The sequence below is a fragment of the Lemur catta genome, chromosome 17, assembly GCF_020740605.2.
Source record: "Lemur catta isolate mLemCat1 chromosome 17, mLemCat1.pri, whole genome shotgun sequence".
NCBI classification, from domain to species: Eukaryota; Metazoa; Chordata; class Mammalia; order Primates; family Lemuridae; genus Lemur; species Lemur catta.
Window position 1 is genome coordinate 24,902,366 of NC_059144.1, and position 26,352 is coordinate 24,928,717.

The 26,352-nt window shown below is 42.8% G+C and overlaps 2 protein-coding genes across 3 annotated transcripts in view; both read right to left on the minus strand.

Moving 5' to 3' along the window:
* Nucleotides 1-5,832, minus strand: part of ASXL1 (ASXL transcriptional regulator 1) — a 78,847-nt gene extending 73,015 nt beyond the window's left edge. The window contains exon 1 of the mRNA XM_045529458.1: nt 5,793-5,832. The gene's annotated coding sequence lies outside the window, so the exon portion shown is untranslated. The remainder of the gene's footprint in view (nt 1-5,792) is intronic.
* Nucleotides 2,618-26,352, minus strand: part of KIF3B (kinesin family member 3B) — a 40,704-nt gene continuing 16,969 nt past the window's right edge. For both annotated transcript variants that reach the window (XM_045529462.1, XM_045529463.1), the window contains exons 2-9: nt 19,718-21,185; nt 16,226-16,327; nt 15,904-16,026; nt 15,678-15,796; nt 9,923-10,036; nt 9,123-9,228; nt 7,009-7,187; nt 2,618-6,117 (exon numbers count right to left, since the gene is read on the minus strand). In XM_045529462.1, the coding sequence (XP_045385418.1) occupies nt 6,021-6,117; nt 7,009-7,187; nt 9,123-9,228; nt 9,923-10,036; nt 15,678-15,796; nt 15,904-16,026; nt 16,226-16,327; nt 19,718-21,121 (2,244 nt within the window). In that variant the 5' untranslated portion in view covers nt 21,122-21,185 and the 3' untranslated portion in view covers nt 2,618-6,020. The remainder of the gene's footprint in view (nt 6,118-7,008; nt 7,188-9,122; nt 9,229-9,922; nt 10,037-15,677; nt 15,797-15,903; nt 16,027-16,225; nt 16,328-19,717; nt 21,186-26,352) is intronic.

Below are 26,352 nucleotides of genomic sequence, written 5' to 3' on the forward strand. Positions count from 1 at the left end.
GTTCATGCTGTTCCCTTTGTCTAGCATGCTCTTCCCTCCTTCCCAAGCAGGTAGAACCCTACTCATTCTTTGTTGCCTCCATTGCAAAGCCTTCCTCTCCCTCCCCTGACTCTGACAGGTAACACTTTGTTCTGAGCTGTAGGTGTCAGCACCTATCCAGCCAGCCAACTCATCTCAGTGACAAGCTTAGAGAAGACAACAGAACACGCCCGTCCCCATGCAGGGAACTTACTTCTAGTGGGGGAGACCAAAGCAAAGAACTACATAGTTGCAAATTGGGAAGAGGGCTAAAAAAGGAAACAAGGTACTGAGAGAGACACCATACAGCCGGGTGGGGAAATCAGAGCAGATGGCTGGGGAAGGCTTCTCTGAGGAGGTGACATTAAACTGGTTCCTGATGGATGGGAAGGAGTTAGCCAAGCAAAGAATGGGGACGAGATTTTTCCAGGCAGAGGGCATAGCATGTGTGAAGGTATGAAGGTGCTGGGCAGGAAAGCATTGGGCATAACCCAGGAACCAAATGGCGGCTTGTGTGGCCCCAGCCTCGGAGGGCTGGGAGGGCGGGGTGAGGGGAGGCAGACCTTCTCACAGGCACCAAGTGCTCAGAATTGCTGTCCTTTGTGTTTCTGTCTCCCCTCTCCTCAGAAAGGCCACAGCACATTTTGCTACTCTCTGCCTCCAGGGCAGAGCAAGACACCTGGTGCACAACAGACACTCAACAAGTGTTTGCGGGCTGCGCTGTCCCCAGAGATGCAGCGAGCGACCTCTCCCTTGCCCTTGTCCCCACCTCAACAGCACGTCCCCAGTTGGCTGCCCTAACTGAAGCAAATGCCACTGACAACTCAGTTGGCAGATGTGACCACCACATGGTCCTTGGAGACCAGATTCTAGGGGTAAACTTCAATCAGATGCCAACTCTAGTATAGCAGGGCCTGCCTGCCAAAATTACGAGCCCTAAGACTTAAATTATCAGTCTAAAGTTCCAAATACTGTTTCCAAGATTTAGTAGTTTCTTGATTTGTGAAAACAATTAATTCAAAAGATGAAAACACAACTGAGTTGGCAGGAATGTCGAAGTCACCCAAGTGCCCTGTCCTGTATCTCCCTGATGAATTAGCCTCTGGCCCAACCCAGAACTGTGTCATTTTCAAGAACGCAGTCACAATTCTTCACATCACACTTTGAACTCTTGCTTTGGGTAATGAATTCTCAACTATTCTAAACTACTAATTATTTAGGCTAAGCCAAGCTATGGATTTTAACTTTTTGGAAGGGAGGGAAAGAGACATTACATATAGTTTGAGAGCATCTTAGCATCTTATGAAGAAGGTAATTACAAAACCTGTGCCTAAGTCACACAGGCCATCATCCTCTTTGCGCTCTTTAAATTTCTTGTTGGTATCTTTAAAGGCCTATACTGTAATTTTTTCTATAGTAGTTCTCCATGCTTCCCTCTAGTGAGGGTAAAAAGGGACTGCAGATGCCTTCTTGGGAAATTCCACTTCTGCAAGGCCTTTGCAAATGCTGTTCCCCCATCCTTTCACAGCTGCCCTTCCCTCCCCTCTTACCCAGCTAACCTCTGTCCTCTAGATCTCACTTCAAATACCATTTCTTCAAAAAGCCCTTCCCTCCCTTACTCACCCCTTCTACATTGGGCTTCTACTATTCTCTTATAATATCAGTTCATGGTATTTGTCACAATTCATAATTAACATTTACCCCTCCTCCTTCCCCATTAAAGTGCAAGCTGTATATCTAGTGTCTAGAACAGCTTGACACATAGTAAGTACTCCGTATGTATTTTTTAAACGGTTAGTGGCTTTCCTTCAGATTTTTTCTAAAGATGGTATGCCCAATACTGACTTCCAGCTTCTTGGGATACAAATTGTTCATGGTTATTTTGTAAACACGAGGCCTTATCACAGCAATAACAATATTTTAAAATGTCTGCTCTAGTCCACATACTGTGTTTCTTACTTTAAATGTATTGCTAATCCTCACAATGGCCCTGTAAGGTGGGGATAATCACCCCATTTTACAGACAAGGATCCCAGTGTGCAGAGAGGTAAATTAAATTCCTCATAGTCATATAGCTTATAAGCAATGGCAACAACAGAATTCAAACCCGGAGTCAAGAGTGTGTGCTCCTTCTACTCAGTCCTTCCCAACTAAGGTGCACAACCCCCAAAGGTAGACTCTGGCAGGCCCAGGAGCATGAGAAACCATGAGACAATGTGCGGTCCATTTTTGATATCTCTTTTTGTCCTGATGGCAAACAACATAAAATATTTCTATGTTAAAAAATACAGATATATTTTAAAGTATAATGTAGAATAATAAATTCAAAGGAATTTAAAAAACAAAACACAAAAGTTAAAAGAAATTTCATGCCCGTTGCCCAGGCCTATCTCAGGAACCTCCATGGAAAAACGTGAAAAGTACTTATTTGTCATTCTTTCTTCATTTTATGTCCCTTTTCCTTGTTGCTATATTTTTTATAATCCTAACATTCCAATTCAATCTTCATTTTCTGCTCCCACCCAATTAAAATGTTTAATGAAAATGGCAGTGTGTCAGCCACGGACATGTCATTTTCAAAGTCATTTATGAGGACACCTTTTTGTAGGTACAATAAATCTGATTGATTTTTATTACACATCTTAGTTTAGAATCACTTTTACATTCCTAAACAAAGAGATGATACAAATAAATATCAATTGTAAAACTTAGAGCCCCAAGTATTGGCATATTCTTTGTCTAAAGGTAGCCAAAGAGAAGGTCAAGATCAATCGCAACTCCAAGGAGCCATAAAGCCCACCACCTCTTGCCTCCCCCAGGATCACTCCTTTCATAAATAACCTCAAAAGCATTTCATTCAAGAAACGAGGGCAGACAGAAAGGTGACAGATTTCTGAACAATACGACACAAAGCCTTGCACGATAGACAACAGCCAGGCCCACGATTCTTATCTGGTTCCCTCTGAGCAATTTTAGTATGGCTTTTAGAGTATAGTAATAGCCCCATTTTTATCCACTGATGGGGTTCAGATGGTCCAAGGTGGTGTTCGCAGTATGTCTTGACCTCAAGTGGGAAATGTTGAGGCAGAACTGACATCCCGTGTTAACAGGGAATCGACACTTCTCAGAAACTTGGCAATGGTTCTACATTCAGTGAGGAAGGACTTACAAGAGTCAGACAAGAAAAGCAGAGAGCGGCCCATGCCTGAGCTGCAGCTCTCCGGCGCCCTTGGTCATGGAAGTGTGGGTGGAGCAATTCAAGCAGCATGCAGGCTTAGGCGGGGAACGATCCAACTTTAGGTCAGAGTCTTAAGAAAGTGCTTCATGCCTATGATTTTGTGGCCTTGGGTTCTGACTCCAGGGGTCTGACAGACATGTGACTTTAAAATATGAAGCCAGATACATTCTACTGATCAGAGCACACAGGGGTCTCACGAGGGTTGCACACACAGTCTCAAACTCCTTCTCCCGATGGTCACCTTAGATCCTGTTAGACTTGCTTTCACTAGCTGCAGGTGGCATGACGGCCCTCAGATGGCTTGGAACATTCTAGCATGACTACAGACATTAAAAACCCAGTCCCTCAGTGGGCTTGCTTGGTAGGTCCTCTACATATTTGGCTCAATTCAGAACCCAAAGCAGCAGCTTTCTGGTGGCAGCAAGACATCCTACCATCTGTTCTCTTCAAATATTTATCGGATCCATTTTGAGAGAAGAAAAGCACCAGAGACTGCTTAGAAAGTGACAGCTTCGACTCCAAGTGGGTGTTCTTTTACTTTGCTTCCATAGACCACCACACGAACACAGCTAGTACCACGCAAGTGTTTTAATAATCATGCCTGTCAACTTGGCTTTCTTCTTTTGCTTTTGTAGAACAGTTCAACGTGCCACTTAACCACTTTTGGTCAGAAGAGCCACCTCGAGACATTAGTATTAAGGTGTGGTGTTATTTGTAGTTTTCAATTCTCAGATATGCTACACGAATATTTTCAGCCTACAGAATTCAGACTAGCTTTGAGGAAATACAGTGTGAGAGACACATGTAACCAGCAGATAACCATCTTAGGCTACCCACCTCATCGCTTGGTTCCTATTCAAATGGGCAAATTCTTAGTCAATAAGAAAGAAGCAGGGTTTGATCCCGAGAAAAGATGAGGGAAGGCTCCACTGTGCTCTGGGAACCGCTGAAAAGGGCCCCGGGTTCAAAAAGAATGGTTACTAAACAGGAGACAAGCTGCCAGATAACAGACCTCCATCTTGCAGAACGCTGAGACATTGCACTTGGTACCTCCTCTTTCCCACAGGTTCTGATCCAGAATTGGGCCCTGGGAACCGAGCAGCTGAGTTAAAATAGAACTCAAGGCCCACCTGAGTCGCCACCTTCCTGAGGCACCGTGCCAGCAAGGTGCGCCGGTGTGGCAGACCTGGGGACTCCTATCGTCCCCTCAGGCTTGGCTCATGGACTCAGACACCCATGTGGGAGCGCTTCCAGCCTGGATTAGTCATTCAATGGGCCTTTAATACAGACAACAGGCAATAACTGCACATTAGTATATTTCTAAAATTGGGCAAGTTCTTGGTCTCTCTCTCTTACAGACACACATGGACACACTCACAGAACACAAGCACCATTGTGCTCACACACCCACACACACTTAAGAGCTTCTCTTGCGGGGAATATGAGTAACAGTCACCTAATGAGCAACATAAAACGAACCTTCAAATCTCAATACAAGGAACTAAAACTTACAAACCAAACTAGTATATGTAAACGGGAATTCGGAACTCTCCTCTGAGCCTATTCGATCACACAGCCACTCCTCACCAGCATCTCAGGCTCCGCATGGATGGAGCCACAGTTCTAGAATTCGGTGAGTTCTCGCCACAGGCAGGCAGGATTCCTTTGCTTCCACCTGTATGTCTTCCCTTCCCACTGCACCGAGTCTCACATCTCCATCTCTGCATCTGCCTCGTTACTCTTCTGCTCTTTATGCCAATATGGAACAAAACGGGGAATTCAAAAGTGCCACTATATGTCTCCTTCCCTCAATTCCAGTCCCATCAGAGAAGGCAGAACCAGCCTCCTTTCTCCCACAAAGCAGGCCCACTGCACAGCACACTCTGGAGGCAGAGGATGGGCCTATGCAAGGAGGCTCAGAGTATGCATGCATGGGAAAAGATGGTGACAAATGAAGAGTAAAGTGACATGGTGTGTTGTACGGACATGGCACCAGTTTATAGACTTAGGCCTTTGACAAGATGGTCATGGTTTTGAGGTTTTAAAGAAGCTGTTTCCCTAAATGCTCCAAGGAGGCAAAGGGAATGTTATTTCTATTGCTTCCAACATTGAATCCCTCAGGAGCCGAGATTGGAAGAGATTTCCTCACTGAGCAGATCCCCAAGGCAGATCCACTCCTCACAGAGGTGCATTGAAGCAAGGTCACTGATGACACCCACCTAGAGCCTGAGTCCAGATGACATTTCTCATTTCTCTCTACAAGAACAGGCACCTATTCAAGTTCTAGGGCTTTCATTTTTCAACCTCACTGTCATCTTATCTTGAGGTTCCAAAGACGTGGTCCCACCAAGGTGACTCCTGATTCTGCCCTATTGTTCAACAAGAAGGGAGCCCACCATGAAGAACAGGCTAGAAAAGGAGAGAGGAAGGAGGAGAGGGCAGGGAAACAGGGAGGAGAAGAGGGAAAGGGAGAAGGGAAGCAAGGTCACTGGTCATTTCTCTTGCTTTCCACTTGGACTATCGCACTTTACCTTACCCATGCATTTCTGAGATGCTAATTAAAAGACGTTTCCCAGAGGGGCTGAGTGCCAGATTAGGACCAGCACGTTCGATCAGATTAAGTTGGTTAATCTGCAAAGAGGCCATTGCTTCTCCTCAGGGGAACGGTTCTGAGTTTGGCCTCAGGTCCTCTCTGCAGCTTTTTGCTTGTCTCTTCTCTCAGAAGGCAAATGCTGTTCACGCCCCGGGAGAGGAGGAGCTGGCTTTACTTTGGAACCAGCCCCCGAGACTGTGGATAAAGCTGAGATGCAGGGGTTCCTGAGGAAGAAGAGGAGGATCCCGACTTCCTTCCACTTTTAGGCCTGCAAAAGTCAAACATATGTTTACATTACAACTCCCCATCTTTGTCCCTGACACATCAAGTGCAATTAACATTCCAAGGTGGCCTTTCTTCAATGGCCTGAAAACCAGGATACTTCCAACCATAAAAGGCCGGCACGGCCTGACCGTCTGTGCATGGCTAACACAGCCTCCCAACAGAGGGGTGAAATCTGAGGGAAGGGACTCTATTGCCCAGCAATTGCTCTTCCATTAAAATCAAAGCTTGGCTGTCTTCTCCAAATCGATACAACAGTATTAAGTTTGCAGGTAGAATTTCTTCCATTTTTGGCTTTCCACCTAGTTGTTTTCCTAAAACTTCTAATCTAGAATTTAATAAGACAGAATTTCTACTTTTGCACCAAATGGAAGAGGTAAACTTAGTAGGGAGGCCCGGGGCCTGGGTTGTGAATTTCTACATCTATATACTGAGGTTTGAACTCTAGCTCTGCCACTTACTTGCTGGGTTTCCTTGGACCTAGCTATTTTCTCAAATCCTCTAAGTCTCAGTTTTCTCATCTATAAAATGAGACTGCTGATAATATTTACTTTCTAAGTTTTTTGCAGGAAACCATTAAGAGAATCGTTGTACAGCACTTAGGATGACCTGACACCTGGTGAGAACTGGAGAACTGACCCCAATTTCACCAAAATACATGCTCCTTACATGTCTGGGTGCATTAAGTATACCTGGCATAGTGTCTCAACCATAAATATTTTTGGAATAAATAAATAAACATAGAAGTAATATCGCAACATTTTATAGCACATTCTGAAAAGTGTTCCATGATAAACAAGCACTCTTGTCACCCTTTACTTTGGTTTGAACTTGTTCAAACATGTTCTGGTCAAACAAGGTCAGCAAAGCCGCTCACCTGGACTTGGATTTCTTATTTGCAGTGCTTTCAAAGGATGACGCATCCACCTGAATCTCATCTTCATCCTGCAGAGCTGCATCCAATGCAGCCTGGACCTTGGGGGCGATGGCTGGGCCCTCGTAGTCTCTGGTGGTCCGGCTGGGCATGTCCAGCTCTAACAGCACAATGTTTTCTGCCTGCAGAAGCACAGCCATCACCAGCTAGGTTGGCCTCCATTCAGACACAGAGAGTACAAGCAATCTAGGCCCCCTCCAAGAACAGAACTATTCAGGGCCTACCAAGAAAGAACCTGCCTAGAAGAAGTGATGTGGTTTTATCATTTTTTTCCTGGTGGGATTACAGGTGATTTTTATTTCCTTCCCTATGCTTTCCTATATTTTCCTTTTTTTTTTTTCTTTTAAAAATGAACATGTCTTATACCAGAAGGGAAATAATCCAGGAAAAATTATTAATTAAGCAAAACCCATTTATTGTAGACAGTTTGAAAATACAAAAAGATATAAAGAAGAAAATAGTCATTACCAATAAAGCCACCACCTACAGCAGCACTGATGAACTCTGCAGCTGCAGAAAGAAGGCAGTGTGATGTTGTATGTGGAGGGTCTGCACAGTGCATGTGCTTGTATGTGCATTTTAAAAACCAGCTTGGGCCCCACCTCGTAATTGGCCTTGTGGATTGATCCATTCCTTCATTTGACATCCCATGGTGAGCCTTTCCTAACTCCCAAGACAAGTATATAGAGGGAAGAGCACCCACAAATCTACACATGCCATCTTCTCCTCTGACTCTTCCCAGTCAGTGGAGTTCCAGCCCCAGGGCTCCAGAGGTGGGGCAGGTGGAGCCACTGCAGGGAGAAGGTGAAGAGAGAGACTGGCTCCATTTACCAGTGTAAGATATTGAGATAGTGCCTAAAATTTCTCTGCAAGAAGCAGGTCCATTGCTAACGACATTTGAGAGTCACTGCTTTAAATTATACTTTTGCATCAGTTTAGTCTCCTAAAAACCTACCTACTTAATTTGGGGGCTTTAAAATCACGTTTTTGGCTTACCACATGAAATAACTGGCAAGTTATGCACCATTGGCAACTACTAGAAAAATGCTTCTGAGGATTCTGTCTGACACACCACTCATCTTCCACCATATAAAAGCTCACCTAATCTTTTTGGCTTTTGCTTTCTTTAATTTAAATAATGCAGTGCCAGGAAGAATAGCACCTGAGGAACAAACTAATCTTAATCTCCTGTTTGGCTCCAGTTGCCAAGGGAGACTCAAACACATTTTTAAAAATTTTAAGTGAAAATCTTTCATTATAAAAATAATACAGCTTCCCTGTTTATAGTTATAAAATGCACATGAGCAAAAAGAAGAGAATTCAAATTGAGTGTACTTCTACCAACCAGAGATAACCAGTTCACATTTTGATATATTTTGTACCAGATTTTTTTATTCATATCCACACTTCTGGTACAAATTTTTTCATAACTATACATTGTGTCTCCCAGTTCACCTACTTGCCAGCTACCTGATTCATTGCATCAAGTAGATGGGAGAGTTCAATTACAGAAAGCAGTCAACTGTAAGTACAGTGTCCAGCATACAGCGAGTATTTATAAATAGAAGCTCTCATGGCATTTTTATTGTAAAATATTTTTGGGTCATTAAGTAGTCCTCAATTACATCACTTTAAATGACTACACGACTGACAGGCATTATGTGAGATGGACGCACTGGAAGTTCTTTAGCACAAGTTCATCTCCTGTCACTAGGCATCTGCATTCTTTCCTGTCTTCCCACAGAGCATTGTGAAGTTCATTGTTAATGTTTACTGGCCACTACGGACAGAATGTTTTGCACTCTCTTCTTTCCCTAGTCCTGACTTTCTAAATCTTATTCTATTTTACTTTATTTATTACTATTAGTTACTATTTTTATTTGTTATTATATTTATTTATTATTTGTTGTAATTGTTGTTATTGTTATAAATATCTTCAAGTACCTCTGGAAATCACCAGGGCACAAACTCTGGGCAGAATAGTGCTTAAGGGCTTACATAGATCTAAAGTCCTCCAAAAATGAGAAGAGTTAAAAACCCAAGAACAATCTTCTCACCCTGTATCGGGCCTCTGGACGCATCATCATGGACATTCTTGCATGTTGGCTCAATGGTCTCTTATATCCCACGGCTGAGACTGGCCGCTTCATCATCTGCTGATTCCTGGAAAGGGACTGCAGTGTTAAAGGCGTGGCTGGAGCCTGTTCCACAGCCCCGGCCCCAGGACTGGTCCTGTGGAACAAGCACTCAGAAAACTCTGAGCCAGACAGAGCTTGACACAAGTAACTTCCTGGACCGAACCCTGACATAAGTGGGGTAGAAGCTGCTTATATTTTCTGTTTGAGTGGCTTTTTAATTCAGATGTGAATGTCATTCATCTTTTAAGCCAGAAGGGATTTTAGTCATCATCCAGTTCTTAGACAGCAGACATAAAGCATAGCTGCCAATATTCCCCCACCGCTGCATCCTTAGCGGACGTCTCCCACCTTCCCAGCAGGACCCAGACTCAGAATGAGAATCCTTAACACTGTGGTCAGACTGACACACAAGATAACACTTCTGTGCCGCCCTTCCTTTGGCCTAGCATGCCTCACTTCACAGCTGGAGAAATGGAAATGCAGGAGCTTGGGAAACGTTAGTTCACTGGTGACAAAGTCTTCTAATTCCTAACACCACGCTCATCAACAAACTTTTACCTGGTGGACCTACAGCAGCCACAAAGTCAGAAATGCAATTGATTCTTGGTTTAAATGAATCAAACTGTGTTCTTACCATACCCCACTGGCCAAGTCCAGCTTATCAACATTCTTGCCCTTCTCCCCACATGAAAGTCTACTTAAAGCCAATAGTGACTTACTCCAGTCTGGTTATAGGATGCAATTTCCAATGATCTTCCTCTTCATCAAAGAAGGATCTATTCATAATTTTACTTTTTTCTTCCAGAGGGATGAAGTTTTCTATAATAAGATGCCTGTAAGAGGACATATAACATGGGTGAATACAGATGAAGATACACACTAGTGTTGGCTATCTGGTCTCATGTATAGTGAGTAATAAGGTAAAAGTCAAGGCACTCAGCAAACATTTACTGAGCAGGTACTATGGACCTAACACCATATGAAGAGCTGGGATACAGACGTGAATGACACCTGGTCCCTGCTTGAGACAAAGAGGTAAGGTGTAGCAATGTTTGACAGGTGCTGACAGTGGTCTGTTTTAGAAATATGGAGAAGTCACTTTTGCCTGGGCAGGAGCAGCTTGAGGATATGAATAGGGTGAAGAGGGAAGCAATGCCTGGGCTACACTGGCATGAACATTTGCTACCCTGAGGTATCTTTTAGAAAGCCACTGGTGCTGCTAACCCAGGTCATTAACTTCTAAAATGCTGAAAACAGGCAGGGTGTGTGGTTCATGCCTATAATCCTAGCATTTTGGGAGGCCGAGATGGGAAGGATGGCTTGTGCCCAGGAGTTCAAGACCAGCCTGAGCAACATAGTAAGACTGTCTCTACAAAAAATAGAAAAATTTGACCTGGCACGGTGGCTCACGCCTGTAATCCCAGCACTCTGGGAAGCCGAGGCGGGTGGATTGTTTGAGCTCAGGAGTTCGAGACCAGCCTGAGCAAGAACGAGACCCCGCCTCTACTAAAAATAGAAAGAAATTATCTGGCCAACTAAAAAATATATATAGAAAAAATTAGCCGGGCATGGTGGCGCATGCCTGTAGTCCCAGCTACTCGGGAGGCTGAGGCAGTAGGATCGTTTAAGCCCAGGAGTTTGAGGTTGCTGTGAGCTAGGCTGACGTCACGGCACTCACTCTAGCCCGGGCAACAAAGCGAGACTCTGTCTCAAAAAAATAAAAAATAAAAAAACTAGCCAAGTGTGATGGTGTGTACCTGTTGTCTCAGCTACTTAGGAGGCTGAGGCAGGAAGGTTGTTTGAGCCCAAGAGTTTGAGGTTGTAGAGAGCTATGATTGTGCCACTGCACTCTAGCCCAGGCAACAGAGTGAGACCCTGTCTCAAAACAAACAAAATGCTGAAAATAGATTAGAAATTAAACTGCCTTCCTCTAGTCCCAAGGCTTGTTGTTCAAGCTGGAAAACTTTCCATTCTAATCAACCAGGACAAAGAGCAGAACCAAATGATTTCAGGCCCTTAGAGCACTGAGAATGAAGACCATTCCTGAGAGAGTCTCTGCCTGACAAGTGCCCAGGAAACATGTCAAACAAGGAAACTGGAACCCACTGGGCTGCGTCTCTCCATGGTAATGACTGTCTCCTGCAACAGCTCTGCCTGACTCTTCCAAAACCTTAGGACAGAACAATGCCAAAGGGCTGCTAATGTGGGAGGGACACAGAACAAACACCACAGAGGTGTAGGGTACTGTGAGAAACAGGCTGACTCATTGTTTATTCAAAAGATATTAAAAAGAACTATAACAATCAAAATGGCTTCCTTAGGAAAAAACTATTTTGGGGAGATGAAATTTTCTTTTGATTTTTGTTTGCCATCTCAAAAATTCATAACACATATTTGGTTTTTTCTGATTACAAATGTCCTATTTTTTATATCAGAAAATTTAAAAATATAATTACCCACAATTTCACTATCTAGAGATAACTATTATTAATATTTTGGTATATTTTATTCCGATCTTTCTTCTAGATGTACATACCTACAAAGAGGTATGATACACATATTTAATTTTAAGGGTTCCTTTCCAAATTTAAAATTTGGTTATTAAAAGAATCCCCTTGAAAAGTTTTTCTTTATTTCTATTTTTATTTTTTTTTGAGACACAGTTTCACTCTGTTGCCTGGGCTAGAGTGCCGTGGCATCTGCCTAGCTCACAGCAACCTCAAACTCCTGGGCTTAAGCAATCTCTGCCTCACCCTTCCAAGTCGCTGGGACTACAGGCATGTGCCACCATGCCCGGCTAATTTTTTCTATATATTTTTAGTTGTCCAGCTAATTTCTTTCTATTTTTAGCAGAGACAGGATCTCAGGCTGGTCTTGAACTCCTGACCTCAAGCGATCCTCCTGCCTCGGCCTCCCGGAGTGTTAGGATTACAGGCGTGAGCCACTGTGCCTGGCCTAAAAGTTTTTCTTTAAAGAAAAATTCCAACTCATGATGTGGAAGGACTGATGCAGAATAGAAAAACACCATTTGGTAACCCCTAATGAAATAATGGATTCAGACAAAGATCATTGTTGGCTGAAACCATTAGCTCAGTGGTTCTCAAGCCAGACTGCACATTAATATCACCTACAGAGTTTTGAAAAATATATTGCTTGGATCTCATGGAGACCAATAGTTCTCAAAGTGTGTTCACCAAACCAGTAGGAGGAATACCTGGAACCTGTTGGAAATAAAAATTCTCAGGCCCTGCCCCAGACTTACTCAGTCAGACACTGGGTGTGAAGCCCAGCGATCTGTTTAATAAGCCCTTCAGGTGATTCTGATGTCTGCTTAAGTTTAAGGACCACTGCCTTAGACCAATTAAATCAGAACCTCTGGGGTGGGCCCCAGGCATCACAAAACTCCTCAGTGTGTAGCTAAGGTTGAGAACCAGTGATTCAGAGCTAGCTTTCTGTTAAAGTGAAATAAAGGGGATAGAGACATAGTTAACGGAAGACAGCGACTACCAAATCCAGAATGTGGCCTATTTCTACAGGCTATCTCTGATCCAAGTATTAACGAGGCCTGACCCTACTTTGCTTCTGAGATCAGATGAGATTGGGCACATTCAGAGTGGTATGGCTGTGGTAGACTCTACAGGCTATCTGACCTAGACTTTTCAATGAGTCAACTATGAAAAAAATTTTTTTAAAAGAAAAAGAAGGCTGGGCATGGTGGCTCATGCCTGTAATCCTAGCACTCTGGCAGGCCAAGGCGGGAAGATTGCTCGAGGTCAGGAGTTCGAGACCAGCCTGAGCAAGAGCAAGACCCCGTCTCTACTAAAAAAAAAATAGAAATGATCTGGACAGCTAAAAATATATATAGAAAAAAATTAGCCGGGCATGGTGGTGCGTGCCTGTAGTCCCAGCTACTTGGGAGGCTGAGGCAGGAGGATCCCTTGAGCCCAGGAGTTTGAGGTTGCTGTGAGCTAGGCTGACACTGCAGCACTCTAGCCAGGGCAAAAGAGCGAGACTCTGTCTCAAAAAAAAAAAAAAAATGCTTACACAGAGACACAAAGTGAACACATGCTGTTGGAAAAATGGCACCAACAGACTTGCTTGACACGGGGTTAAAGAGCAATAAAGCAAAGTGCAATAAAATGAGGTATGCCTGTATATGGAGATGCAAGCAACCCTGAATAGCCAAAAAAATCTTGAAAAAGAATAAGGTTGGGGTGTGTGTGTGTGTGTGTGTGTGTGTGTCTGTGTGTGTGAAATTCCAGAAAAAAAAAAAAAAAGAATAAGGTTTGAGGACTCACATCTCTTGATTTCAAAACTTACTACAAAGCTACAGTAATCAAAACAGTATGGTATTAGCATAACAAAAGACATATAGACCAATGGAACAGTACTGAAAGTCCAGAAATAAACCCTTACATCTATGGTCAATTGACTTTCGACAAGGGTGCCAAGATAATGAAATGGAGAGAGCAGAGCTTTTTCAACAAAAGGTGCTGGGACAACTAGATATCCGCATGAAAGAGAATGCATTTGGAACTCTACCTCACACCATACACAAAAATTAACTCAAAATGGATTTTAGACCTAAATTTAAGACCTAAAATTGTTAAGACTCTTAGAAGACCTAAGAGAATTGAAACACATGTCCACAAAAAACTTGTACATGAATGTTCATAGCAGCATTATTCATAACACCCAAAAAGTAGGATCAATCCAAATGTCCATCAAATGATGAATGGATAACATGTGGTATATTCATACAGTGGAATATTATTTGGCCAGAAAAAAAGAATGGAGTATTGGTACATGCTACAACATGGATGACCCTTGAAAACATTATATCAAGTGAAACAAGCCAGTCACAAAAGGCCACATTATTCCATTTATAAATTTATATTACATAAAATGTTCAGAATAGGCAAATTTAGATACAATACCAAAAGTATAAGAAAGAAAAGAAAATGCAGATAAATTGGACTACATCAAAATTGAAATCTTTTGAGCAACAATCAATACCATCAAGAAGACAGACATACCACAGAATAGGAGAAAGTTATCTGCAAATCATGGATCTGATATGGGACTGATATCCAGAAGATATAAAGAAACATATAAAGAACTCTTAAAACTCAGTAACAAAAAGACAACCCAATGTAAAAACGGGCAAAGGATTTGAACAGACATTTCTCCAAAGAAGATATACAAATGGCCAATAAGCACATGAAAAGATGCTCAACATCATCAGTCATTAGGGAAATGCAAATCAAAACCTTAATGAAGTACTACATCACAGCCATTCAGGATGGCTATAAGACTGATAGACAATAACAAGTATGTCAACTTGGATGTGGAAAAATTGGTGGTGGAAATGTAAAATGGTGCAGCCACCATGGAAAAGTTTGGTAGTTCCTCAAACAGTTAAACACTGAGTTACCATATGACCCAGCAATCCCACTCCTACATATATATCACAGAAAAATGAAAACATATATCCATATAAAAACTTATACATGAATGCTTATAGCAGTTTTATTCATATAGCCAAAGACTGGAAAAAAACCAAATGTCCATCAACTGATAAATAAATAAATCAAATGTGGCATATCCATACAACGCAATATTATTCAGCCATAAAAAAGAATGAATGATGCTGAGACAACTACATATCTACCGATCCATAAATTCCTTGAAATCATCATGCAAAAGAAGCCAGTCACAAAAGGCCACATTTTATGAGTCCACTTATATGAAATGTCCAGAACAGGCAAACCCACAGAAATAGAAAGATTACAGGTTACTTTGGGTTGGGGGGGGGGTAATGAAGAATAACTGCTAACTGGTACAGGGCTTCTTTTGTGGGGGGTAGGGGGGGGAACAAAATGTTCTAAAATTAGATTATAATGATGATTTCACAACCCTGTGAATGTATTAAAAAAACACTGATTCGTGCACTTTAAATAGGTGAACTATATAGTATGTAAATGATATCTCAATAAGCTTTTTTAAAAACAGCATTGTGGTCGTATACGTAAGTATGTAGGAGTGAGATAACATGAGGTAAGATCTGCTTTAAAATGTTTTTATGAAAGATGACAAAAACCTGTTAATCATTGAATCTGGGTGATGGGTACTTGGGTGTTCATTATACCATTCAGAAAATTTTTTCATAATAAGAAGTCAAATTAACAAAAGATTCCCGCTTATCAATAGATAGATAGGAGGCCAGAACCTTTAAAACAAAAGGTAGGGTGGAAGAGAATTTGGAGATCATCTGATGAAGCCATTAGTTACCAGATGGGACCCAGAGATAGAGAGTGACTTTCTCAGGAAGAAACGGAAGACAAACAGGGTGGTAAGGGATGAGATGGCGAGAAGAGGGCAGGAGCCCTGTCATCAGGAGTGTGTTTAACTTAACAAACAAGACCAATGTCCCAGCAAGTGGCTGGAGGGAGCCCAGGAAGGCCCAGCACTTACTTGAGTTTCAGCTCCCTGGTAAGCTCGTTCTGAGTCTGCTCCAGCTCTTGGCGCTCCTTGATGTGCTCTTCTTGGAGGTCGTGGATCTCAGCCTTCACCGCCTGAAGCTTGGAGAAGAGCTGGAACCGAGGGGAGAGGTAGGTGAGGACAGTATCCACCCAAAGAATAGAGTTCTCCTTTTCCCCCAAGTCTCCAGGCTCGTCTGATTGGCCTTGTTCATTTATACCTTTTTGAGTTTTTTGGTCTTGATGTCCACTTCTTGCTGCAATGAACTATACGTCTCTTTAAGTTCCAAAGTCTCCTCATCCCGACTTTCCATCTGTTGCTGGATTTCTCTTTCTCGACGTTTCTGAGCAACATAACAAAATTCATTAGCTTGCCCTAGAGACTGTCTATGCAAGAATACAGGTCAGAGTCTCCAGCTAGGATGAGATTGACACAACTTGTAACATTTCCCTTAATGAGAATCTAACATAAGAGATATTTATTCTGTGGCATAAACACACCTCACCCCACTCCATTCACCCCAAAAAAGAATGAAAAGTTACCTGCTCTGCAATTTCCTGCCGTTTCTGCTCCAGAATTTTCTGTTGTTCATTTGTATGATCTACTATATTTTTTCCTCCAACAAGCAGCTTACTCTCCATGGCCTGAGTGAGAAGCAGAGCAGAATCCATCTTATGAACGGTCTCCCTCAAAACCCAGGTCCTCATAGGGGGGCCCATGAAAGACAAAGAGCTCAGGACTGAGCCAAAGGGACAAACTCTGGGAAAAAATGTGTTGTGCTCAGCTGTACTGTCCCTTCACTGGCACGGGGCTGGGCAGCTTCACTACGGTCTCTACCTTGGTAACCTCAAGATACAGCTTCGCCATTCATGTATTTCACCTTTGTTTAATAAAATATGTTTTTATTTGTTGGTACAAAGTATGAACCCCACTTAGAACATACTAAGCAGCCCCTATGTGTTAGGTACTGGGGAGGTCACTGTGAGTGTGAATCGCAAAGCTCGGAGTCCACAAAGGGACGGAGACGAGTGGGCTTTAATCCTACGGTGCCAGGTGCCATCAGCAGGAAAGTACAGAGTCACTAATGGGAGACGTGCACTGGAGATGGAGTCAGGGAAAGCTTCCTGTCTCAGGGCCATCTGCACAGAGCGCTGAAGTAAGAAATGGGAACTACTTATGACAAAAAAGGGCTTTTTCTGAGAGGGCAGGGTACGGAGTGATGATACGCGAAGTTGGCCTAAAGCCCTGTGAAGGACACTAAACTTGATTCTGAGGACCTCGGGGAACCACTGGCATGTTCTTTGAGCATGAGGGTCTACAATCAGATTTGTGTTTTGGAAACATTACTCCCCTGAAAGGGGAAGAATGATTGGAAAAGGCCTGGCAGGATGGTGGGAGACCAGACAGGAGGCTGCTGCCAGGGGGCTAGGCCTGGGCTAGGCCTCCCCACCAGCGGGAGAGGGCAAAGTTTGGGTCCAAGAGACCCTGATGAGGCAGGATCCAGAGGCCTTGGGGCTGAATGGACTCTGAAAAGAGAGGGAGGGGCAGCCAGCAAGGATGACTCCCAGGGGTCTGGCTTCACAGATAAGGAAGCAGGAGCAGGCTCTGGGGGGCTGTGAGCATCTCGGGGGAGATGTCCAGTAGGCAGAAGCTACCGGGCCTGCATGGCAGGAGACAGCTCTGGACTAGGTACACAGATTAGGAGCCTTCAGCATTTATATGGGGGCTGAAGCCACGGGACTGATTTTACACCCCAAACTCCACAACCTTGCCTTTAAGGAACTTATAAACATTCACTGCAACCCTGCTGCCATCTTTCAGCAAGTCCTTTGAGCCTGGTTCCTCTTCTGTCAAATGAAGGCGCTGGACTAGATTACTAACCCCTGACACACATACCTTCCAGCTCTAACATTCTTTTGTTCTATAATTTTACAGCATCCAGGGATTGAGACAGACAGAAGTAATGTCATTCTCCATAGACAAAATGTCTAAGAGATGCAGTGACCTTGAGGTAATGCAGAATCTTGCCATACTCGGCCTCTGAGAGTTTAACCTCCTCTGAGAGGTTATTTAGAGAATCTGGGTGCTCCTGGCCTTAAATAACAGGTGTGATCCTAAAAAGCAGTAGGCAAATCAAAGGTGGGCACACCCAGTCACACACTGAGTGCAACAGTGAGGAGAGATGAGGTGCATCCGACACGATGGCATCTCACAGTAAGCCCCTCCCTGGGGCAAAATTACTGCCTAATTGTGTATAGTATATGACTCCATTTATGCAACAGGTCTTAAAAGGCCTGGAAGAAACTTTTAAGGTTTTAAGACCCCTGCCTCTGAAGTAAAATAGCACCCAGCTTTGTGAAAGGGCTACTATGAAGCCACAGATAAATAGTACAGCTTCATATAGTGGGGCAAGCAGAGGCAAGAAAGAGAGAACTTGTCATTTTTTAATTCATAAACATGGATACCTTTTAGGGTAGAAATCACAGTTTGCATAAATTCGGTAAGATAGAACCGGACACTTCCAAGGAATTCTGGCTTGTGGGTAGCCAGTGGCCATCCACACACCTTCAAGGCCACCTTAGCACCCTTCTCTGCCATTAAAGCCCAGTGGCGGCCCAGAGTGCAGGCACCTGAGGGAACAGTACGCTGCTGCCAGAAAGAAGACTCAAAACAGTGGGAGCCTCCACACTCTGGAATACTACTCAGCCACTGGTGGAAAATGAGTATGTAAGGAAATATACTGGCACACAGGGGTTAGAGGTTGGGGTAGAGGCTTGACTACAAGGGAGCAGCATGAGGACATTTTGGGGGTGACAGAACTGTTTTGTATCTTATATAATCAAGGTACTGAATACTAAAACCACACTGAGATACCATGCCACACACAAATGTTAGTCCGATAATCACAAGTGTTTGTAAGGATGAGGGGCATCCAGAACTCATATTCTGCTGGTAGACACTTCAATCTACACAGCTACTTTACTTTTATTTATTTATTTATTTAATTTTTCGAGACCGGGTCTCACTGTTGCCCGGGCTGGAGTGCAGTGGCACCACTATAGTTCAATGCAACCTCAAACTCCTGGGTTCAAGTGATCCTCCTGCCTCAGGCTCCTGAGTAGCTGGAACTACAAGCATGTGCCACCACACCTGGCTAATTTTTCTATTTTTTGTAGAAATGGGGTCTTGCTATGTTGCTCAGGCTGGTCTCGAACTCCTGGCCTCAAGTGATCCTCTCACCTTGGCCTCCCAAAATGCTAGGATTATAAGCATGAGCCATCATGCCCGGCCAGTTTAGAAAACAACTTGTCCTTGTCTAGTGAAGTTGAGGCTGCACATACCCTAGGACCTAACGGTGCCAGACAAGAAACTCTGGCATGTTCATGTTCTCCTGGAGCCAAGTACAATAACGTTCACAGCAGACAGTGGAAACAACCCATACTATCAGGAGAATGGAATACCACAGAATACTCGGAACAGCAATAACGAACAGCTACAGGCATCAGTGTGGATCTCAAGAACATAATACATAATAATGTTGGGCAGATAAAAGCAAACTGCAGCAGTGGGATTCCATTTATACAAAAGTAAAAAATTATGTGAAACTAAACTATGTTTTATTTAGAGATATATACATATATGGCAAAACTCTAAAGAAAAGCAAGGAAACAGTAAACAGCAAATTCAGGATGATGGTTATGTCTGGAGGAGGGGAACACAAGCAGCTTCTAAAGATATGAGAGCTGTTCTAGTTCTCACATTGGGTGGAAAGTACATGGGTGTCAGTTTTACTGCTGTTCTTTATACTTTGCACATACGTAATAATTATCCTTATTATGAATGCCATTTTTTATTTTTTTAAATTTGAAAAACCATTTTCATTTCAAGTCAATTCGACAAAGGTATATTGAGCAGTGGATATCATGGAGCTAGCGGGGAATGCAAAACCAAGAGAGACATCATCCCTCGTATCATTTCTTTTTGATAAAAGAAAAAGCACTGATCGGGCAAGGGTGTAAGGAAGGGTATGGTACCTTAATCTTGGCACCCAGCATCTCGGCAGCATCCTTCTCCCGCCTCAAGTCCTCCATCTTTTTCTCCTTTTCCTTCAGCAGCCTCATCTTCTCCTCTGCAACCAAACTATGGTCCTCTACAATGGCCCGCTTCTCAATCTCCAGTTTTTCTTGCTGTTCCCGCCAGTAATCATCCTTATCATCCCCTTCCTCCTCACCCTCTTCTCCCTCCTCCTCTTCCTCTTCCCCACCCCCACCACTGCCACCACCTTCCCTCCGCTTCTCTCGCCTCTTCCTTCTGCCAATGGATCGTTTTTCCAGCTGGGCCTTGAGCCGAGCAATCTCTTCCTGGAATTCTCGAAGGAGGGCATCCTTAGGGTCTTCATTGACCCTTGGTTTGTTCTTAATGTTTTTGGCACGGTTGGCATATCGCAGAGTGGTCAGAGTCTCTTCTACATTGTAGGAGGCAGGCCCCACATTGGCCACCATCACAGTCTTAGCATTGCCACCGAGGGAATCTTGGAGGAGCCTAGTAAGCTTTGAGTCCCGATATGGAATGTGAGTGCTCTTGCCATCCACCAGGGCAGAGATGACATTACCCAAGGCCGAAAGGGAGAGGTTGATCTTGGTAGCTTCCTTTAATCTTTCCCCTTGTGCACCAGTCTTGGCTTGCCGTTCACTGCCCGCAAGATCTACAAGGTTCAATTTCCCTACACGGATATGGTTTTCACCATCGAGGCCCACCTCACTGCACTCGATAGTAATAACAAAAATTGCGTGAGAACGTGAGCTGTGCTCATTCATGTTGGTAGCACCGACAGAACGGTTCTGGTTCCCCACATTCATCACGTGCTCTATCTCCTTCACACTCTTGGTGACAAAGGAAGACAGGTCTTTCACATACACTCCAGTGTCAGGCCGCTCTTTGAGCTCAAGCCTTTTTGTCTGATCCTTTGAGAGCAGATCTCGGATCTCCTCCTGGTAGATCTCTAAGTAGGAAGCCCTGACCAGGTACTGCTGATTCTGGGATCGAGAGATGTGGGTGAAGATGTGGTCAAATGAGTTAGGAATGACCCCTCTTTTTTCAGGGTCACCACGGACTCCTTCCATCGTGTAGGTCTTCCCAGTCCCGGTTTGTCCATAGGCGAAAATGGTCCCATTGAAACCTTGCAGGACGGAGTCCACGAGTGGTCGGAATGTCTCATCATAGAGTTCAAACTGCTTGGCATTCCAGTCATAGACTGCATCAAAGGTGAAGGTCTTGGGCATTTCATGGGCCGTTCCTTTGGGGTTCTTCACAGACACCTGTCCCAGCTTCACATCCACATCCACCACCTTGTCATATGAAGCAGCTTTTTCCTTGCCATTCATGGGCCGACAGCGAACCACCACCCTGACTGACTCTGAGCTTTTCAACTTTGACATGATGAAGTCTGACTGGGTCAGTCTTAAGGGCTATGAATCCAAAATGTCTCAGGATGCTAAGGTCCTAGAAAAAAAGCAAAAGTAAATAAGTACAGTACAGTTGTCACTGGGGGCTGCCTGATAGAAGCTGACACACCCAAGTCATCTCATCTTGCTAACCTTTCGACAGCCATATTTAATAACTATACCACACTGGGTATTTCCTCACAGGATCTTCAGCTTCAGTGGTAAAAAAAAAACTCAAAAAACAAAAAAAAAAACCTCCAGTCCACCAATATTGTTAACTACCCTGTTGTCCCCTCAATCAATACTTGATCTCATACTACCAAACTGAGGCAGCTGGAAACCTTTTAAAAGCCTGGGTGAGCGTATATACTGTTAAACTACTACAGCCTCTAGGCAGAGCAATTTGGAACTATCAAAATCTAAAATGCACATACCTTTTGACCTAGCAATTGTATTTCTAAGAATTTATCCTACAGATATATGTCTCATACAAAGACATATATACATGGATATTTATTGTGGTAGCTATAGACTATGGACAACCCCAATTCCCATCAAGAGGAGACTGATTAAATTATATATATTTAATATATATGCAGTGGAATCCTATGTAGTTATTAAAAAGAATGTGGTAATCTAAATGTAATCCTATACCAAGATATATTAAGTGAAAAAAGTAGGTGACGAACAGTACGTGTAGCACAGTTTACACAGTGTGTAAAATGGGGACTATAACACCAAGAGTGAACTTTAAGGTAATTTTTGGACGTTGGGGGATAATGATGTGTCAATGTAGGTTTGTCACTTGTAACAACTGTACCACTGTGGCGGGAGATGTTGATAACGGGGGAGGCTGTGCATGTGTGGAGGTGTACATGGGAAATCTCTGTACTTTCTGCTTAATTTTTCTGTGAACCTAAAACTGCTCTATGGTCTATTAAAAAAACAAGCACATTTAGGAGTGACATTAATCCGGTGTAGGGCAGATGTTGGGGGTGGGAGAGGAGGGGTGTATACATACGTAATGAGTGCAATGCTCACTGTCTGGGGGATGGACACACTTGCAGCTCTGATGCGGGGGGCAGTAAGGGCAATATACGCAACCCAAACTTTTATACCCCCATAATATGCCGAAATTAAAAAAAAAAAAGTAAATACATACAAAAAGGGGGGGTTGTATACATGTTGTCTGCTTGTTGTGCAAATAGTATTATTAGAAGTAAACAGGTAAAGTGGCAGCCTCAGCAGGGGAACTATGAGCCTAGGGGACTCGGATGTCTACAGAGAAAAACATTTTTCACCGTGTACTCATTTGTACTGTTTGAATGTCCTCGCTTGTGCTGACAATACTTTTCAGTTCTAAAATCTTCAACAAAAATCAGCTTGTGCAAAATGTGTTCAAATAAATAAGGATGTGGTGTAATGCATTACATAGAAAGCACTTATTCAATCAATAAACTTAACAGAGAGAATGTGAATGCAAATAAGAGGTGTTAACATTTTTAAAGAAAGAACAAAAAAAAGAGAACTTCACTAGGTGCCAGAAAACTCCGAGAACAGAAGAAAGGATTCAATGGGTCCTTTGGGAAGGGGTAGGGAGTGAGCAGGTCGAAGTAAAGAGGTACATATGAGGACTTCAAACTCCTGAAAAATCTCAGTGTGGGGATTTTTAAAAATAGGTAATTCACATGGTTCTTGATCAAAAGGCGCTGTGGTCTCTCTCCTTGACCTAGTCTCCAGCCACCCTGTTCCCTGCCCACAGACAAGCATTATTAGATTTATTTTCTTTTTTTGAGACACAGTCTTGCTCTGTCGCCCCAGCTGAAGTACAGCTGGCGTCATCATAGCTCACAGCAACCTCAAGCTCTTGGGCTCAAGCAATCCTCCTGCCTCAACCTCCCGAGTAGCTGGGACTACAGGCATGCCACCCCACCTGACTAATTTTTTTCCTATTTCTTGTAGAGATGGGGTCTCACTCTTGCTCAAGTTGGTCTCAAACTCAAACAATACTCCTGCCTCGGCCTCCCAGAATGGTGGGATTACAGGCATGAGCCACCTCGCCCAGCACAAATATGTTTTAATAATGCTTAGCGCCTTCCTTTTTATACACAATAATACACAGTGCCCTGCATTTGGCCTTTTCATACTAAACAACCTATCTTAGGGTTTGTTCCCTCAGTAAATACAGAGCTGCCTTATTCTTTACAGCAGGAACAAAATATTCTACTGTATGGATGTACCATAATTGATGCACTTCAGCTGTTTTTGATATTTTGCTGCAAAAAGCCAAGGCCATGCAATTATTTCATGTGTAGGAAAGTATGTCTGTAAGGATAAATTCCTAGAAGTAGAATTGCTGAATCAAAGGATATATGAATTTGTAATTTTAAAAGGTATTTAGAACAGTGACAACAGTATTCTTTTTAGTCCTGAGAATGACCCATTCCCTACCAACAAAAGGGTGGGAGAATGTGAAGCAGTGAGGAACCACTCTGGGCATATATGCTGCAGGTTAATACCCAGTCAATACTTTCCCCATTGATCTATCATAGATTGTCCTGCTGCTCAGCACATGGAAACACAAAAAGTAACTTTTCGTACTTCTTCTAGTTGTTACATGTAATATTGTTGTCTAGAAGACTTCTTACCCTCTCTGAACTTATTTTCTGTAAAATCTGTAAAAATAGGGTAATTCTCCCTCCTTATGTTGATTGTGAGACTAGGAGGTGCTTACAAAGATGGAAGCACTTTGCAAACTAATATAAAGCTGGATTAAAATTAATAATATAGATTCATCCAAAACCCTTGTCAAGGGACCATTCCAGAGATTACAGGTGAGCCCTAATTTTATGCATTAAACGTCACTAAAATAAGATTTCTATTGTTCAATTTGAAGCCATCATTCTTAAAAAAAAAATCAGATTCATCTGGGATCTAAATACCTAGTTGATGTTCAATAAGACCTAAAGAGCAAGCCATGTAAAGAAAGTTAAGTAAAAGGTAGCCCTTTGGTTCATTCTTCATCTTCTAGATGCTATTATAATTTTGCAGACAGGCAGAAAGAAACATGTTAGAATGGCCAGTTTACAGTGTCTCCTTTCCATTTCAAGGGGAATGGCCCCTCAGCTACAGCCTGACTCTCCCTCCATTTCAAGAGGCCTGCCAAGGCTGATCTGGGTGCAAAGTGAAAATCCCAGCGCCCTGAGCCAGCTCTGTGGATGCTCTGCTGCAGTGCAGGAGACAGCCAGACAAGATCCTAGACTAGAAAGACTAAGAGAAATGTAAGGGTAGGGTGAGGCAGAGAGACAGGTTAGGGGAGAGGATTGATTCTTCTGCATTACCTACTCCTGAGAACAGAGCTATATCCAACTTTCACCTCTCAAAACATTGTGGTCTCAAACACATTTCACAAAAAAAAGAAGAAAAAGAAAAAGAAAAAGAAGCAAGCTGCAGCAAGCTGACCTGAAGGTTCAGCTTTCTAATAGCTTTGTATATTTTTTGAGCTCTCCAATATGATAAAAACAAAGGAATGATAATGACCTACATTAATCTTAAAAATCTCTAAAAAGAAAGGAATTCCCAAAGCATGAGTGCCCTTAATTAAATCTCTTCAACTCTGAACACAGGACACCATTTCTTTTCTGAACACATCCAGGTAGACTGAACTAGTCAAGTATTATTGACATATTATTTCAGGAAAATGGACTAATTTAATCTCCTACCACTGAGACTTAAAATCTTATTCTCCTCAAAGGAAAGAGTTTTCTTGGAAGGATGCCCTGATAATCTTTATTACCTTCCTTATTCTTCTTCTAGTGGGTCTAATTACAGAGTGATAAATCTTTAAGGGAATTCACAGTGTTGCCAGGAAAGAAGGAACCACAGGTCAGCAGCTCATCACCTTCATCCTCAATACCTTTTCTACTCGGACTTGTCATTCAGTGTTAGCACCTGCTGTTTGAATGGCTATTACACATGAAAAATTGAGGTTTCCCCCAACCTCATTTCTTTTGTACACTAAGGAAATCAGCTGCACATTTCTCATGGCAGCCACACTCTTCCAGACCATTCTCCAGCTCTTTCATGTTTCGATGCATTTGTCCTTACCCTGCTAGTTGTCATAGACTCTCACCTTAGAGGCTAGAACTAGGTGTGGATTGGATTCTCAGTAACTATTGGCTTCCTCTAGAGATTCTAAGACAGGTCACAGATGGTCACATTCTACCTGAAACATTTTATTTGGCCCATCCAGTATTTAAAATAACAACAACAACAACAAACCCTCAGCAATTCCACATATATATATATATATATATATATATATATATATATATATATATATACACACGTGTCCTAGTGAAAACCTTTGCACAAGGAAACATGGACAAGGATGCTGCCTGTAGCATTGTTATAATAGTAGAAAAACTAAAAAACAACCTAAACATCCATTTACAAGGGAATTGAAAAATAAAATATGGTATAATCATATACCAGACAATATATACCATTCAGTAGTTATAAGAAATAAATTAGAGCAAGGGTCAGCAAACTACAGCCCAGGATCCAAATCTGGCCCGCAGCCTGGTTTTGCAAATAAAGCTTTATGGGAACAGTTATACCCCTTTGTTTACGTATTATCTATTGCTGCATTAACTGTAGAGTTGGGTAGTTGCAACAGAGATAATATAGCCCACAAAACCTAAAATAGGCCAGTGCAGTGGCTCACGCCAATAATCCTAGCACTCTGGAAGGCCAAGATGAGAGGATCACTTGAACCCAGGAGTTCAAGACCAGCCCAAGCACCAGACACCCTGTCTCTACAAAAAGTATTTTTAAAAAGATTAGCCTGGCATGGTGATGCAGGCCTGTAGTCTCAACCACTTGGGAGGCTGAGGTGGGAGGATCGCCTGAGCCCAGGAGTTTGAGGTTGCAGTGAGCTATAATCATGCCACTGCATGCTAGCCTGGGCCATGGAGCAAGACCCTGTCTCAAAACAACCAAACACCTGGAATATCCTGGCCTTTTATAGAAAAAGTCTGCCAACTCCTGAATTAGAGTTACATATATTAACATGGATAAATATCTACAGGTTGAGTGAAAAACCAAGCTGCAGAGTGATAATTATGATTAGAAACTTACAAAACAATGTGGTGCTCATATGTATGTATAAGTATAAAAAAATAAGAGAGAAGGATATACAACAATTTACGATAGTGGCTGCCAAA